This window comes from Melitaea cinxia, chromosome Z (genome assembly GCF_905220565.1).
Source record: "Melitaea cinxia chromosome Z, ilMelCinx1.1, whole genome shotgun sequence".
NCBI lineage: Eukaryota > Metazoa > Arthropoda > Insecta > Lepidoptera > Nymphalidae > Melitaea > Melitaea cinxia.
The window spans coordinates 2,652,948-2,671,190 of NC_059424.1; the positions used below are offsets into that span (position 1 = coordinate 2,652,948).

The window sequence follows — 18,243 nt, forward strand, 5'->3', positions numbered from 1 at the left end:
ACTCACAGAGTTGTTCTTTACAAACGCAATTGTCGTTTGAAATCATCTAATTGTAAGTATATGTATGTAACATACGTACATGCGTAGTAATCATATATAATACAAACATGGCAGTTAAAACGACAAGTAATGTTAATACACTGGATTATGATATTGTGGATAAATGTTTTGCACAAAAGTGTATATCTCTATGTAATACATAGACAAATAGAAAATGTAAAAGCTTACTGCAAATTGTAGTATATGTAGAACATAGGGTTCCTATTAATTGTATATATATTTAGATATGAGAGTTGAGGCCAATTCTTATATTCTAAAAAAAGATTCGTTCAATTTACGAACGACATCTTTGAAAACATTTTTCGTAAGTAAAACGAATCGTTTTTTGGATATAGCAATCGGACTTTAGAGCGTAGGCTTAGTCTATTGTGTACAAGACAATTTTAATCCTTGATACAAAATCTTAAGCATTGAAATCAATACTTTTTAGAATTATTGAAAATTTTGATACTTAGGTACTTTCTAAATTTATAGCTTCAAAGGCCTATTTTTACTTAAATTTACATATTCCTCTTTTAATACTTTTTGTGATTATTAAATATTAAAGATATTTAATGTTTTAAAAATCCAGTCATAAGTAGAACCGGAGTACCAATTATAGGTATATATATAATCTACCTCCATATAATGGCAACATTGGGATCATCGTCTATAATTTGATCGAGAGTAGGCATGTCCATACGTGCCAGACAGCAGATCTCGTCAACGTTATGTTTACCGTTGAAAAGTCGTCTTATGCCCAACACTGAATCCACACGCTGGTTGAAACCATTATGTCGCACTGGACTACGGACGTACACTGGGTACCTGGAAAATTAAATACCATTGCAATTTATTTTATATACTGTAAGGTGGCATACAACAATATATTTAGCTTAATAGTAGGCTTTTAACACCTGCAACACTCAAATACAGCCACCACAGTTGGTCTACTCCAAATTTTATGCAAGATGTTTCCTGTTGCACCATATTTCTATAAAACATTTATTGGTATACAAGCTATTTAAAAACCATGTTGTTTTCTCCAATTTTCATTGAGAAAGTAAGTTTGATGTTAGTTTCTTTACGAAAAGGAATGAATTACAATAAAAATCTGTGTCAGTATATAAACGCAACGGTACAAAACGATAAAAATAAATTTTACACGTTGAATTCGAGAACCTGTTAGCACATAAGTAAAGTAATTATAGCTAGGCAATTTATTTTTTATAAAATTTTTAACAATAATATAACATAATTGTGTTTGCTCGCAAACGAAAAAAAACCGACTTCAATTACATCGACGAGTAATATAACGTAGATCGACGAAAAAATAGTCAAGTAACTGCGTGTTATCAAAGATTAATCAAAAAGTAGTTATCAGATCTCAATAAAATCATCAGACCCTGGTTTCCTTACCATGGTACTAAGCTTGGGATATCTCCTTTCCAACAAAAAAAGAATTATCAAAATCGGTACATCCAGTAGAAAGTTATGCGATATAATACAACGTAGGTCGACGAAAAAAGCGTCAAGTAAAAACGCATTATTAGATATAGCTCGAAAAGTAGTTGTTAGATCTCAAATAAATTTAAATGGGACCAATTGGCACACACCACCTTTCGATTAAAAGAAAATTTGTCGAAATCGCTCCACCCAGTCAAAAGTTCTGATGTAACATACATTAAAAAAAATACAGTCGAATTGAGAACCTCCTCCTTTTTTGGAAGTCGGTTAAAAATAACTATATATGTATTAGACGAATTCGGTTCCGAAACTTGTATATCGTTACCTTACCATTTTTTACTGGGTTACGAATTTTAATAATTACTTTCTTAGTAAAATTGTTACCACCCATTTAAATTTGAGCAAAGTCTGGTGAGCAGTTTTTCAGTTACATCTAATACTGCGTATTAAATATTACTTGTCGGTATAAATTTTTATAAACACAGTTATTCATAGTTATTCATAACTACTCGTAACAGCTGTTAGACATCATTATTTTGTACGTGTTTCCGAACGCATGGAAACGGATCTTGCTTTACGTCACTTCTATAGATATATCCTTAATAAAGTACAAGTAACTAGTACATACGTGCTGTGTGGCTACGGCACTAAAGAATTTAGCCACCCCCTCTCTTCCCGTGGGTGTCGTAAGAGGCGACTAAGGGATAACAAGGTTCCACAACCACCTTGGAACTTAAGAAGCCGACCGATGGCGGGATAACCATCCAACTGCTGGCTTTGAAATACACAGGCCGAAGACGGGCAGCAGCGTCTTCGGTGCGACAAAGCCAGTACTGCGGTCACCAACCCGCCTGCCCAGCGTGGTGACTATGGGCAAAACACATGAGTTCACGTTATTTTTGGCGTAAACTTGTGGAGGCCTATGTCCAGCAGTGGACTGTATAGGCTGTAATGATGATGATGAACTAGTACATTAAAATATATATTATTTCATAGGTATACGTCAAGATACATAACAACAGCTTATTTAAGTAAAAAGTAATTACCTTTTTAAACATTTAATAAGTCCGTGTATTTGTGCAAACACAACTAAACGTCGCACGTCGAAGGGCACACCGGGCGTAGGGAAAAACCTTTCACACACCGCCCTTAGCGTCGTACCTTGCTGTAGTGAACAGAGTATTCCCAGTATATCTGAGAGTACCGGCTGAAAATAATACATGTAATGTAATTATTGATGGATTGATTGAATGATTCAGCCTGTAACATCTCACTGCTGAGCATAGGTCTCTTTCTACATATATAAAGGTCGGAATTTAACCCATATAATATAATACAAGAACACACACACAGACAAACAGATACAGAGCGAAATAATTTAAAAACTATTTTTTTTTTTGTTAATTATTTATTAAAGAAAGAAAGATCTTAAAGATTTATGTAAACTATATTTAAAATTGAACACATTTTTTTAGAGTTCATTTAGTGTAGAACACAACATATTAATTGTTTGTAAATATTTCTAATAAGCTTTTAGCTGTACTCTGTGGAGGGTCATTAATAATTAATTAAATATTTCGTCAAATAATTTATTATAATAGGACTAAATATATATATATATAGATACTTTTTATTTTACTTTTATTTATAACTAGGTCGGCAAACAAGCGCACAGCTAACCTGATTAATTAATAATATTTAAGTGACTACCATTGCTTGTAGACACCTCCAACATCAGAACCATCGCAAACGCGTTGCCGACCTAATCCCCAATCCCCCCAGGAACTCTGGTCACCTTACTCACCAACCGGAACACAACTAGGAAAGGTGATGATACTTCCCCAGTCGGGCTGCTCTATATTTTGAGGAGGTAAATATTTTTTAGCTTACCTTTTCTTTATTTTCACATCCGTTGCTTAGGAATGAGATACATGATTTCTGCATTTCAATATCACTGAATAATCTGCTAAGATTCGGCGTTGCTCGATACATATTACTAAATTTTAATACTGGGATTAAAACTACCTGGAATAATTATTAAAAAATATTTAAGTATACATAAAAGACGTACTAGATTTAGATTACTTATACACGAGAATAAAATGAAATAGTATTTAATAGTATTTAGGAGGGAGGAAGATTGTTGTATGACTCAATTTTATACTTAAACTAGCAGACCCGGCAGACGTCCTGAAAACAGCTCCCAAATTAAATTGTTGTTTACATACCGATAGCAGCGCCTCCTACCGGGTCCAATTAAGATAAAAATTACCCGATCTCCCAAGTTGGACCGAATTACGGACGCTTACAAAATTTGATCAAAAGAGTATAGCAGTACATGTTATAGAGCGTAGTAAGGGCTATTTATAAAAAAAGAATTCGTGATAGTGTCTCTTAAAATACGTGAGATTTAAAATTTTAAAATTTTGAATTTGTGCTATGCCGATATATCAATTACTGCGAAGACTTCAAAAATACCTTATTTAATGCTTCTTTAGTGCATCTAGCGATTGGTAGAAAAATTACAAATAAATATTGTATTGCAAGAGAAATAAATATTTTTTTTTTCAAAATTTGAAAAATAATTTTTCGAAAAACTAGCGCGTTCGGAGGTGTGGTAACTTAGGGAAATGGTCCTCTTAAGACGGTGATTACGTTATCAAAATTTTGACATAAATTTCCCCAGGGGAATCTGACCCATGCTTATACTGCTATACTCTTTGTGCAGTAGTTTCGGAGCCCACATACATCGTGACACGTAATTTATATGTATATAATATATAATATTATTATATTGATATATTTATTTCTTAACAGATACTAATCACAATATTATCATTATAACGGAGGTTGCCGGTATAATTAAAGCATTTAAATAAATAAATATTATAAAAATGAGTTGTATTTTCATTAAATAATAGTTATCTAATCAACTTACCACACCGTAGTACACTAAATTTTGTATACACGATTTGACAAGAGTCTTCTCAACATTTGTGTCCGATGCTAACTTTGATACATGGTTATAGCCATTTATATGCGGTAAAAGCTGAAAATAAATACATTTTTAAATACTTTTTTTTCATGTATTTTCGGGAGTACATCATGTCATAATTAGTTAGTTACAATCACTTATTTGTTACTCACTTAATAACATTAAAATCAAATATCTAAATACTATAAATTTTTATAACAACTAATTCTATTGTAGTCCTAAAACTTGACAGAAAGTCAGTAAAAAACTAAATGAAATCTATTAGTTCTTTATTATATATGTATTAAAGAATAATATTTTTAAAATTTTATGAAGGTATACAGAGCAATATTGAAATTAATTTCAATTTACTATAGGTGGCAGTACTTGTGCCTGTCTGGGAAGATCAGGAGGGCAAAGCTTTGGAAGAATGCAACTGCATATTTCCCAGCTGTTATTGTAAAAAAAAATTATATACATTTTTATTCTTAGTAATCACTTTATACTATCAATTCCGATCTGAGGCTGATTTAGTGATTTTTTTTATAAAACTGTTTGATACTGTTCATTGCAACAAAGATATAATGTAAGCTTACTTGTCTCGTAGTGAGATCCCAATCAGCATCCATATCTATTTCAAAGGGTTCCTCATCTTCTACATCCAAGTGTTCCTGGCTTATTTGTTCTGAACCCTCTTGTGGCACTATTCGAGGAGGCCTGCCCGGCCTCGGAAGGCCTACAGATGCTACTAATACTGGGACATCAAAATCATGCACAATTATTGGGTCTTTACGTACTTCCAGCACTTTTAAATGCATTACTGTATCGCCTTCTGAAAGAAATTTGATGTTAATATATACGATTTTTGTCTCTTGTATAAAACCTCTTATTATATATACCTCTTATTATATATATTATGAAAAAATTACTTTTGATCAAAACCTTTTTTTTTTTGTTACTTAGTAAGTTTTTAAAGATTTATATTAATTCTCTACAATAAACTTTATGAATTAATAATAGTTGATCTGTTGTCAGAAAAAGTAAAATGAAGTTTATTAAAAGTTAAAGGTTATTAAAAGGTGTAAAGGGTTGTCGCTTATACTTTAAAATTTAATAATAAAACAAAAAAAAAAAAAAACAAAAAGAACGCACCAACCAAAGTAGATTTTCTATGTGTGTTAAGGTCATGTAATAAATGGGCGAGTAGTGTTGGCAGCTTTGTTGAACCACTGGACACAAATCCAGTTTCTTCCTCCATAATTGTCTGTTAAACATACAAATATATGTTTAACATATACACACATACAGATTATTATTAATTCATCTAAATTTATTATTAACATAGTAGCAATTTGCATTAAGTGCAATTTTTTGTCAGTTATGAGTTACCTTTGTTTTTTGATTAGTTGAACTAACGGGAGCCTTGAATGCAGCTGTGATATCTTAAAATATTTTGCATCTATTCAACTTAATGTAGCACGCCGTTTTATCTATTTAATTTCTTAGTATTCATTTACTGTTTCATAAGGTTCAAAACATAGAGTTTATTAATAATTGTGGTTTTTATAGAAAAAAAACCGACATCAATTGACATTGATAATTAATAAAATGACAACACGTATTTTTAGGGATTACTCTAAAAGTACTCGATCTAGTATATCAAACATAAGCACCAACTATCCAATTTAAAAAAATATTAATATCAGTACACCCAGTAAATATTATTAGGTAAATGACATAAAAAATACAGCAAATTTCCTCCAGTTAAAAATATAAACGAATAATTGTACTTTAAATTACAAAGTGTTGTTAAAATTGGAAATAATAATCTATTATATTGATCAAATTAAGTTCAAGTATTTCATCAATGCTTACTAAATGTTCTCCGAGTTTCTTCACAACGGGTTCATATTGCACAGTCTTCGACCAGCTATCACACACAAAACATAAGTTAAACAGGTACATATTGCGTTCATATCTTGAATTATCTATTCTTATTGGATATCCAACTATTTTGTGACCAAGAGCATTTCTGAAAGAACATAATTTTGTAAGTCTGAATCTATTTTGTAATGATTCACAATTTTTTGATACTTTGTTCCGCTCACCTAGGTGTAATCAAAGCCAGTTACCGTGTAGCATAGCTAATAGTGTAGTAAAATATATAAAAAAATGTTGTATTGTGATGTTGTATCATATTTACAATTAATTAAACTTGCTGACCTGGCGAACTTTGTTCTGCCTTATTTTTTTATTTATTAAATATAACAATTACATATATCAAAACATAATATAGTCTATCTTTCAAGTTGGATCAAACTGCACACGGTGTTCAAATGTGATTAAAATCGGTTAAGTAGTAGTAAGTAGTATCGGTTAAGGTTCCTGTCCATAGCGGACAAACAACGTGACGCATAATGTATATATACCTATTCAGAATTATTGTTAAGCGGATAATGTATGAACAATATAATAATCACTGAATCAATCTTAGAAAAGTACACAAAGTACTTTTCAATAAAAAACAAATGATGACACAGTTATGAGTAATATACTTTGTACAAAAGAATTTAAATATAGACCAATCAGAATGTTGGATTTTTTCCAAAATACAATGTTTTAAACAGCTGACTTTATGACTATACTTGCTACTTGCTGATTTTAAAGACTATGTCACTATGAAGATTGGGTCATTTTTGTAACCAGTTTTCGAATTTTGTTTCCTGTTTCTAATTTTGTATACCTATAAATTACCACTTTTGTATGTCGTAAGATTAGCTCGTAGAGAACGCTCTTAGCTTTAAACCCGCCGTTTGTACAATTTAGTGTATTGTTTAATAAAGACTTAGTTATGTAACTGCTTGCACCACTACAGTAGAATTATTGTCCAAATATTTATATTCAGTGAATAGGTAGTTCGATTCAGCCTGTAATATCTCACTACAGGGATGGCTACTCCATGTATGACAAGGGTTGGAGCTTAATCTGTCACAATGCTCCACTGCTGGTTGTAGGATGTATATGACATATATATTGACAGGGTTTGGCATGACGGCCTTATTATTAGCTTTTCTCATACGGCTTACCCACTTCGCTTTGTGTCTGGATATCTGACTTTATGAGGGATCGGTCGATCCGCGTGGTCATAGACGGCTGCAAGTCTGATCGATGATCATCAATTCCGGGTTCCCTCAGGGTTATGTGCTCTCGGCAACGCTATTTTTGCTGCACATCAACGACCTATTCAAACCCGGGAACTTTGGGTACGCAGATGACAGCACCGTTGTCGAGCGTTACATATCCGACGCACGAGCGAGTGGATCTGAGATCCAGTCGCAGAGGGAAGCCATGATTCAGCGTTTGAACTTGTCCTTTACAGCTGTCTCTGATTGGGGTGACGCAAACCTGGTCAAGTTCAACGCCTCTAAGACCCAGGCGTGTTTCTTTTTGGCAAAGAGGACTTCTCCACCTGAATCCCTCTTTCCGAGGTGTGCCCGTGTCTTAGCTGGCCACCCGGAGCTTCTTGGCGTTACTGTATCATCAACAATCAATTTTGGCTCATACATAGAAGCAAAGGCTCGAACAGCTGCCAAAAAACTGTGCGTCCTCTCGAAGGTAAGATCATAATTCACTCCGGAACAGCTTTTAAATTTATACCAAGCTCAAGTTCGCTGATGCATGGAGTACTGTTCTAATCTTTGGGATGGTTTTGCGAAGTACCAGCTGGAGCTTCTCGAGTAAATCAAGATGCGAGCCAAGAGGCTCATTGGTGATGATACTCTTGTCGCTGCAAAGCTGTAAAGCTTGGATCATCGGCGTAGGGTGGCCGCCCTGTCGGTTTTTTATAGGGTACACTTTGGAGAGTGTGCACAGGAAATCCACGACCTGATTCCTCTCTGCCTCTTCCACCTTGGAACAACCAGACAGACTGCTTTACGCCACCCTTATGTGGTTGACATACCCACTATACGCACTAAGCGATTCGCTAGTACATTATTGATGCGTACAGCTAAAGAATGGAACTCTCTGCCAGTCTGTGTTTCCGGATAGCTACAATTTGGGGATCTTTAAGTCGCGAGTGAATAGGAGACTCCTAGGTAAGCGTGCTCCATCCTAGACCACATTCTCACTTAACATCAGGTGAAATAGTGGTCAAACGCAAGCCTATGTTATTATAAAAAATAAACATGAGTCTACTATGAGTAACAATCACTATTAGGTGTCTATGATAACAACTGAGACTGACGAGGCAAGACTGAGAGCACCCACTACACTCGAGCAATGATCCACCACTAGATGAGAGCTTTTGTAAAGTTTTTGTATAGATAGTTATTTATTATTATATATACTTACATAGTCATTGTACATTTCTGTATCTGAGGTTTTGGAATGATGTAAGCACTTATTGAATCAAACAGTTCTTTTGATACATAGTCATCGGGAAACTGAAATGAAATTTGTAAATAACAATTAACACTTGTGTGAACACTAATTTTCTTACATGTTATTGTATATAATATAAATATTTTTAATGAAAACAAATTGTTTCAAATATGTACTGCCATTTTATATAATAGGTATATTGGAAGGTGGACGATAAAAGGAGCTTCCTTTATTTATATCCAGTGTGAATTCGTTTTTGTAACATATTTCATTATTTACAAAAGTAATTGCACTGTAAGTGATCACTATCTATCCAGGAGCTCATTACATCATTCATTTAAGGTAGGGCACAGTGGGATATATTCTGCTCAATACACGGGCTGCCCACCTGGGGAAGTAACGTTACAGACACGCAACACATGTTACAAGTGAAGAACCTTATAGAAGATCACAACTAAATAACACTCAATGATCTCAAAGTGTTATGTTCTTGAGGCAAGTAAAGTGGTCAGAGCTCCATAGCAAGACCAAGGGTTAGGTATAGTTCGCGTCATGTAAAAAGAACGCTGAAAGAAACTGGAGGGGGTGCGTTTGCGCATGGGTATGCTCGTGCACAAGTACTACTGTTTTATTTTTTAATTAGGCTTTCACTCGCGGCTTCGTATAATGGTTATTGGTAGGTACATTAAAAAAATACTAGAAATACAAGTGCGAATAATTCGGACTAAATAAATATAATAATTATCACTTTACAAAATCACAATTTTTTTTAAACAAAAGCAATAACAAATTTTTTAGTTATTGAAATGTCGTATTCAAAAATATTAATTATTTGTACTCTCGATATTCGTATCTTCATAGTTTTTATGTGTTTAAAATGATAAATTGATATTTGTTTTTTAGTAAAATCAATAGTAAATGGAGAATTTTGTAATTTAAAACTTTTGTGCGCGATAATATTTTGAGTCGACGTCAAACTGTCCAACCAATAGCACACCGGCAAGCATGCGACACGTGATAAACACTCCCGTCCCCTACCCCGTACCACCAAATAGACCGATAAATCGCTTCTGCGCAGCTTCAAGGCCAGTGTTCTTTTTACATGACGCGTACTATACTCAACGTACATGTGATGTTTCTGTTATCCACAGGCTACGTTAACCAAATATATATATTATTTAAAAGTATCTTTATCGAAAAAAAAAAAATTAGCTATACCAGTCGACTGTTACCTATAACACAAGCATTAAGTTGCTTACTTTAGGACCAGGCGACCGTGTGTGTATTGTGTAGATATTAATATATTTATTTTTAAATTTAACTTTGAAAATATAGTATGACATTTTAAGTAACTAAGTTGTGGTTTAGTGAAAGTATAGTGAGTTGGTGTGATAAACAGTACTATTAAACCAGGCCTGTTCCAATAGAAAAATCCAGTTACATCAGCTTTTACTAATACGATAACGTGTTATCAGATGTTTATAAACAATTGAGTTTCTGAACATTTACAGATAATGCGATTTAACACCACACTACATACCTGACAGGATATTTTGGGTCCTGCTACAGGGTGGAACTCCCCCAGGAAAATGCAGCGGATGGGACCCTGCCGTCCACATCCCTCGTAGTATCGTGTTTCCATGATTTTCGAGGTCATTAAGGGGATTTTTGGATCTATCCTGTTATCATGCTCAATATCGGATGCAGAATCTAGATAGACTTGCATTGGACAAAGTTATCAGTACATAATTATAAATTACTAATAAAAAAGAACTCCCCTCTACTTCGACAAATGATTTTGATAAAGCATTTAAACTCTGTTGTGAACTAATAACGATCGCGTGACATTATAGTGTTCATTTCCAAGAATTGAAAAAAAATACGTGAACTTGTAATCGTCACAAACTTCACTTGTCAAATAAGACAACACATCCACAGATTGATGATGATCCACAGATTAGGTTAAGGTTAAGTTAACCACAGGTTCTAAATTACAATTATGTTAAACTTTAAAGATTAAAAATTAAAAATATCTTTTCTGTTCATAAAACCTGTTTATACTGGTAATTATCGACCATGCATCTTCTAGACTAGTTTTTAAAAAGGCACCGTTTGAATAGATTTATCGTTTTTTACAAAAGTATGCAATATTCTTTTAATTTTAATCTGCGATCGAATAAAAATAAATAAAAGTAGGTACAAAATTTTACGTAAATATACAATTAAGTTACAATAATTTGCGTAAAGTTACAATTTAATGTCAAGTTCTATTGCCGCTCTTATTAATCCCCCATGTAGCTTGACGCGGGCCGAGGATTCCAATTTCTACACGGAGTGGCAAGGTCTGAGAAGTGTGGGTAAAACATTTTTATTTTGTGACATCAAAGTAACGTTATCAGTAATTCGGTATCGTTACCAAGCCCTGTCTTACAGGTTCAAGATAAATTGTACACGTTGTAAGGGATATTAAAGAAAATCATATGGAAATGTACTTTTAGAAAATAAAAATGATAATAATAAAAATAATAATGATATCCACTTGTATTAATATGTAGTATGAATTCGTTTCTTTGCTTCTTCCAAAATGCACAGACTTAATCTCCTTTTAGTATTTCCATTTAAAGTTAAATAATGGTATCACTGTTTCGTTCTTGAAACTTTTAAGAAATTATTTTTCAAAAATTATATAATATTTTTCTTACAATTTTCTAAGTGGCTATTTTTTCACACAAAGATTTTACTGTAGGTACTTTTAATCTTAAAGTTACATGTCCAATTATTATTATTATTTTCCTTACTAATAACTAAATTCTGTATGGATTTGATTTTGTAGAGTAGAGTATACTCGTACTAGAAAATTAAGATAGAAGCATTGGGGATTATTCTTAATGCAAAAATAGCTGAGAGAGATAGTGTTAGTAATGGATCTAAAGTCAAAATTCAAAGTAATTTCTTCTGTCTAATCTAATAATCTCTAATAAATTATCTCTTTATCTCATTTATTGAGAGCTGAAATTTTTTATAAATAACAAAAATTCGCGAATGCGAATAATTGTCCACAAAATTCGCAGATGCGATTGCGAATGATTATGTTGACTTTTTAAATAAAGTCTGTTGAAAATATATGCAATTTTATCATGTTTGTACCAAACATATTCGAGCCAAGACCAGTTTCTCAACCTATTTTTGTTATACTAAACAAGTTAACGAGCAGCCGGTACCATCTGATGGTAAATGTTTAGTGTCGCTTATGGATCTCCCCACTTTTCCCGTGGGTATCGTAAGAGGCGACAAAGAGTTAATAAAGTTCCACTAGCACTTATGAAACCGACCGATGGCGGGATAACCATCCAACTGCTGGTTTTGAAATACACAGGCCGAAGACGGACAGCAACATCTTCGGTGTGACAGAGGAGAAAGGTCATTTCACAGTTTGACGCTGTTCACGCGGAAAAAATGGGTGAGAAAATCCAGCCGGTGTGACTGATATCTAGTCTTTTCCTTTTTCTCCATTCAGAAAGATAAGAAATCTTAACCGAAAAAAAAATCATAAAAATAGGTACAAATATTAGCTGAAATCAGATCCACACACGTTGTTTTACATGCGCTATAAGTAAATAACAAATATAAATCTTATCAGCAGTATTGTGATTCCATATTCATCATTATACAATAAAATAAAAACATTCGCCATAATTATGTTGGTGCTTATCGTTTCACGCAAATGCAAATGCTAATATTAAGAAAAATCGCGAATATTCGTAAATGTGGAATGCGAATATTCGTTACATCACTAGTATATACGTACTTCTAGCAAAAAAGTTTTTATGGCACTTCAGGGGTTTTTCAATCAGTTTTGCAATACGTAATTAAGGAATTTCTCTATTATTCTAATATTATTCTACTTACGTTGTATTACTTGTTGATGTTATTGAAGTCGGTTTTTTTTTTCGTTTGCGAGCAAACATAGTTATCTATTTTATCCTAAACTTTATTTATTATTACAATAAATAACATAAAGTGTAGCCTAGTAAAGCCTAGTGTAGGCCGAGAGAAAAAACCAAAGGAAAAATTTCTCGGTAATCTTTTAAAAATTTAAAATCACATACAAGACAATGTTCAGGACAAACACGAGACAGCAAATCTTGCATGCCGTACCACACACACACCACATGCCACACCTACTCACAATATTTGTAACTGTATCTACTTACAGGGCGGGTAATAGACATATCCTGCTCGAGCTTTATTCAATCTCATGTCTTGTCATCATTAAGGTATATTGATGTTTTAAGACTTTCGCGGACAGTACGTCTATTTGCGTGATTTAGTGAATACATGATCCAACACAACGCCTATTTACGTTCTTTTTTTTTTCAATTCTTTGTCACCACGTAGATAGGCGCCTTTTTCTGATTTAGGTATATTAAAATATGTTCCTACAGCCACTTGTTAGGGGTAAAAAAACGGTTTATCTCGATTTCAAAAAAATTTAGAAAAATTTCAAAAACCAAGTTTCTGATTTTTTATTTTTATGTTCCAAGCACATTGTAATTTTTTTTATTTAAAATATTTATTTTTCACCTTATTTTGTCAATATCGAAAAAGCACTCTCATTTTCAATCGAAAATTCTCATATCAAAATATCAGCTTTTTTAAAAGTCGGTGGGCTTTTTTTGTTAAAATCTCTATTTTCTGATGGTGTAAAAAAATATACATTACTATAGTAAATATACTCAGAAAATGCAAAGAAAACAAGATAGGTAGTTTGTAGTACTATTTAATTAGACAAATTCAAATTTAGGTTGAATACCGTTAAAGTTTTTAATCCCCGATGTAAGAAGAGGAGTGCTTAGATTATTAGTTTGCGCCAATATCTGTCATCATGTAGTGTTACGGCCCTCGAACTTGTAGACTAATTTTGAAGCATTTTTTTATATAAAAGCGAATTTAATTGCGGTAATGCTTACTATATACGAGTATATATAATTATCAATTATCTATAAAATGATATATAAAAATTATGTGCTACACTGCTGGACCCAGACCTTCCCTAATACTCGCCACTTCGTTCGGTCCAGCGGCTTCCTATTGTTTTCTTTAGGTCGTCAGTCCATCTGGTTGGAGGGCAGCCTGTGCTTCTCTTGCCGAGACGTGGTCGCCCACAATAACATTTTAATTAATATGAATCTATTCCTAAGTCGAACACTAGAATCGCTTATAAATCTACGTACTAGAAAAGTAAAATATCTGTAAGATTTTGATTAATAGTATTTAACGACCCTTAAAAGTTTGCAAAGGTCGTTGGCGTCGTCCAGACAAAGTACCTACTATCTGGGTTAAAGTAATGAGCCACCTACAGAGTTTTGGTAGGAAAAGTCTCGAAAATAATATGTCAATATTCTCCGATGGAATAGAATACTTTAGTTTTATTCAATTCGGCCATTGGCCTCTGTTAACATAATATACTCAAAAAATAATATCGTAGTAGTGTCCGAACGTAAAACTTTAAAAAAGGTCATACGTGTGAACTCAATTACCGACTGGCAGTCTTTTATATAGTGTGTCATCTTTAAATGTATAATTTCGATATAATTTGAATTCGCATTATAAAAAAAAAAAAAAAAAAAACTATATTTAAATCTCATCATATTAAGTTTTTATAATCCAAGCAAATATCAAAACGCTGCTTGTACAACGCGCCTATTTTCGTTTTGGCCTGCTGGTTTTAATTTTGGTAATTGAATGATGCGAAATTGTTACTATAGAATTCGCAGAACTTGTCAAAGAGACATCAAGAAAATAAGATGAGGCTAAATTGGCTTTATATCAATTCGAATAACATGAAAATTATGTCTCTTTATGCTCTGTATAAATATTTGTATAGTTATTTTCTTTATACTAAATATAATATTTATATAAATTATATTTATAAAGTCAGTACTGCGGTCACCAACCCGCCTGCCCAGCGTGGTGACTATGGGCAAAACACATGAGTTCACGTTATTTTTGGCGTAAACTTGTGGAGGCCTATGTCCAGCAGTGGACTGTTTAGGCTGCAATGATGATAAAAATGAATGTTTGTCTGTATGACCTTTATAGAATTGTAAACTATGCATTTGATTATGTTTTGATCTTCAGCAAAGTGTTGTGCATGAGCCCGAAAAGGTTTCTGAGTTGGTACGACCAAAAAAAAGCACAGCAACGCGTACTGGGTACAGCTAGTTTATATAATAAATATTTATTGGTTTCAAAGTGGCTTTTATTGCTTTTGATGGGATTCTTTTACATTTTTTCAATAGAGATAGGCCTCCCCAAGTTCGCACCGGACATCCTGGTTTTTCGCAATCCTCATCCAACCTACGACGGTAATCTTACGTAGATTGTCGGTCCAGCGGATCGGAGGACGTCCGAAACTGTGGTTGTTGTGACTTATCGCGGTCTCCACTCCAGGACACGACACGCAAAAAACGCAGTCTGCTCCAATGGCCATCGGTCCTATACGACTTTAATTATACTCTTTCTATTATATATTTTTTCATTTTACTTTAATTACTTATTTATCAGTCAAATATATTTATATACTTTATTGCACTTAAGAACAGAATATACAGAAAATTACATATATAGTTGAAGGCAAAGGTGGACTTATCCCTAGAAGAGATCTCTTCCAGTCAACCAATGGTCATGAGAGAGAGTGTCATATAGCGGGGGACACAGTGCAAGAAATATCAGTATTGAGAAAATAGTTGAATAACTGTAATGTATTACAAACTTATAAGTATAAATACATACACACAGACATATCATACATATATATATACATACCTTACATTTATACATACATATACATATATACATACATATACATATACACATATATATACATACACACATAAATACATACAAATACATAACATAATAGATAGGTAATTATATACTTACATACTCACTAAGTAGATGATTGTAAATTGACCTGAGAAATAAAGTGCTCCTTTAATTTTCGTTTGAAAGAGACAAGGGAAGGACTTTTTGGATACTTTCTGGGAGTTTGTTCCACAGTATAGAGGCGCGTACCGTAAATGAGTTAAGTTTGAATTTTGTATTGCACTTTGGTACATCCAGCTTTGTTGTAATGCCAGGGCGCCTGGAACGATTAGAAGAGGGTAGGAAGAGAAAACGGGATCGAAGATAAGAAGGAGAGTTTGGATCACGTAGGATATTAAAGAGAGTAGATAGGATATGCATATCACGGCGAAGGCGAATAGGGAGCCATTTGATCTGAGCACGGAAGTGAGAGATACGATCAAACTTTCGCAAGCCAAAAATGAAGCGTACTGCGAGATTCTGAAGTCGCTCCAACTTTCTAAGCAGCTCCTCTGTCACATCCAGATAGCATACATCGGCATAGTCAAGGATAGGTAGTAGAAGGGATTGCGCGAGCATATATTTGGTTTTGAAGGGAAGAAAATACTGGAGACGCTTGAGAGAGTGAATCGAGTAATGTATTCTCTTGCTGATTTCGTTAATATGAGCTTTCCAAGACAGGTTGCAGTCCATAATAAGGCCCAAATTTCTAACCTTATCAGAGTAAGGGATTGGGACCCCAGGACCGTTATATACGTAACACTGAACTTAAAACTGCTACACAAAGTCTAGCCGTATCCATAAAAGTTTTCTAATACCTTGTAGAAGATAAAATTGAGGTATTTGCGCAGAAAATTGTTAGATTTCCGAAAAAAAGTAATAAATATTTCAAACTTATGCGTGGGACAGTAACAGCGTGGACAGTACAACTTTAAACGAGCAATTCTGTATTATTTTTTTAATACAACTAGGTCGGCAAATAAGCGTACGGCTCTCTGATGGTAAGTGATTACATTAGCTTACAGTATTATTTAGCTGTGATCTTCTGTAAGGTCAATGTACTTTCTCAGTTGGAGTGCTCCATATTTTGAGAAGAATATATCTTGCTGAGCCCTACCTCACTTCAGCCTATCGCAGTCCACCACTGAACATGTGCTTCCGCAAGTTGTTGCTCATAGTCACCACGCTGGGCAGGCGGGTTGGTGACCGCAGGGCTAGCTTTGCAGCACCGAAGACGCTGCTGTCCGTCTTCGGCCTATGTATTTAAAAACCAGCAGTTTTTTTTTATATCACTAGTGCGGCAAACAAGCGTATGGCTCACCTGATGGTAAGAGATTACCGTAGCTTATAGACGTCTGCAACACGAGAAGCACCGCAAGCGCGTTGGTAGGATATAAATCATTGTACCCCTATTTTGTGAACTTGTGAGTGGATATTTCAATTTATTATACCTATACTAGCTGTGCTCGCGACTTTGTCTGCGTGGAATAGTGACTATACATGTTTAGCGTGATTCTTTAAATTGGCATAACTTTTTTATTTAGAAACCGATTGAAACAAAACAAACACTAAATGTTAAGCTAAGCTTGCCACAATTTATTAGTAAAAATCAAATCTAAATCGGATTAGCCCATTCTGAGATTAGCGTGCACAAACGCACAGACAAACAAATTAAAATTCTGACAATCGTTGGTTTGGGTGCTATTGGTGATGATAAAGGTCCCAATAATATTTTTTCTCTTATATCTTAAATGAATGATATTTAAACATTTAATAATTAGATTATAAAGAAATAAATTAATTGCTACCTAACGAAAGACTCGTTTAGACCTTGATATATTGATTGTACTCTTGATATATTTTTGTTGCCTCTAGGATGGTAAATAAGCATTGTGGTCGACCTTCAGTTTGTTAGGATTAATACTTATGATACATCCCTTTAGGTGCTGAGCATAAATCTCTTTCTTAGCATCGTCATCAAAATAGCCTTAGCCATAACTGAAATAGATTTTCACACTAGTCTGCGTCTTGTCGTTGATAAGAACGGTTGTGCTCTAAATGCCTAGTTTGTATTGTGTCTAATTAAATATTTTTTTTAGAAGGGCTTTTAATAACCCATTCTAACATTTTGGTGACAGCGGTGGGATTCGAAAAACTTCCAGACGACCTTACCGCCGGAATGCTCGTCTTGTTACTATTTGCCGCCCACGTGTATATTATACTGTAAGTCTTTGGTCATTGTTTGTGTATTGAATTAGGGTTTCTTATAACAATATTTCAATCAGTTTAATATTTTAACAATCAACTATTAATCAATGTATCAATATTTATTGTTTCCACCTCGGGAAATTAAATTATGTCAAAAGTACCAAGTCCGAAGAAGATAAACTTCATATTGATGATATCTCCGAACCCGAGGAAATACCGGTGACGCACCTAATAAATCACTAGCTCTCTCTCTTCACATCACAAGGAGAACCGACAAAAGTCTAAACATGATTGGAGTAGAATTC

The 18,243-nt window shown here is 33.9% G+C and overlaps 1 protein-coding gene across 1 annotated transcript; it reads right to left on the reverse strand.

Moving 5' to 3' along the window:
* Positions 1 to 567: 567 nt before the first annotated feature.
* Positions 568 to 10,589, reverse strand: LOC123668484 (GATOR complex protein NPRL2-like). Its single transcript, XM_045602213.1, has 9 exons — positions 10,404 to 10,589; positions 8,834 to 8,925; positions 6,356 to 6,512; positions 5,633 to 5,744; positions 5,077 to 5,312; positions 4,445 to 4,555; positions 3,397 to 3,531; positions 2,553 to 2,713; positions 568 to 867 (listed from the first exon to the last, which is right to left on the reverse strand). The coding sequence occupies exons 1-9, from the start codon at positions 10,587 to 10,589 to the stop codon at positions 675 to 677; spliced, it is 1,383 nt and encodes a 460-aa protein (XP_045458169.1). The 3' UTR covers positions 568 to 674.
* Positions 10,590 to 18,243: the final 7,654 nt, after the last annotated feature.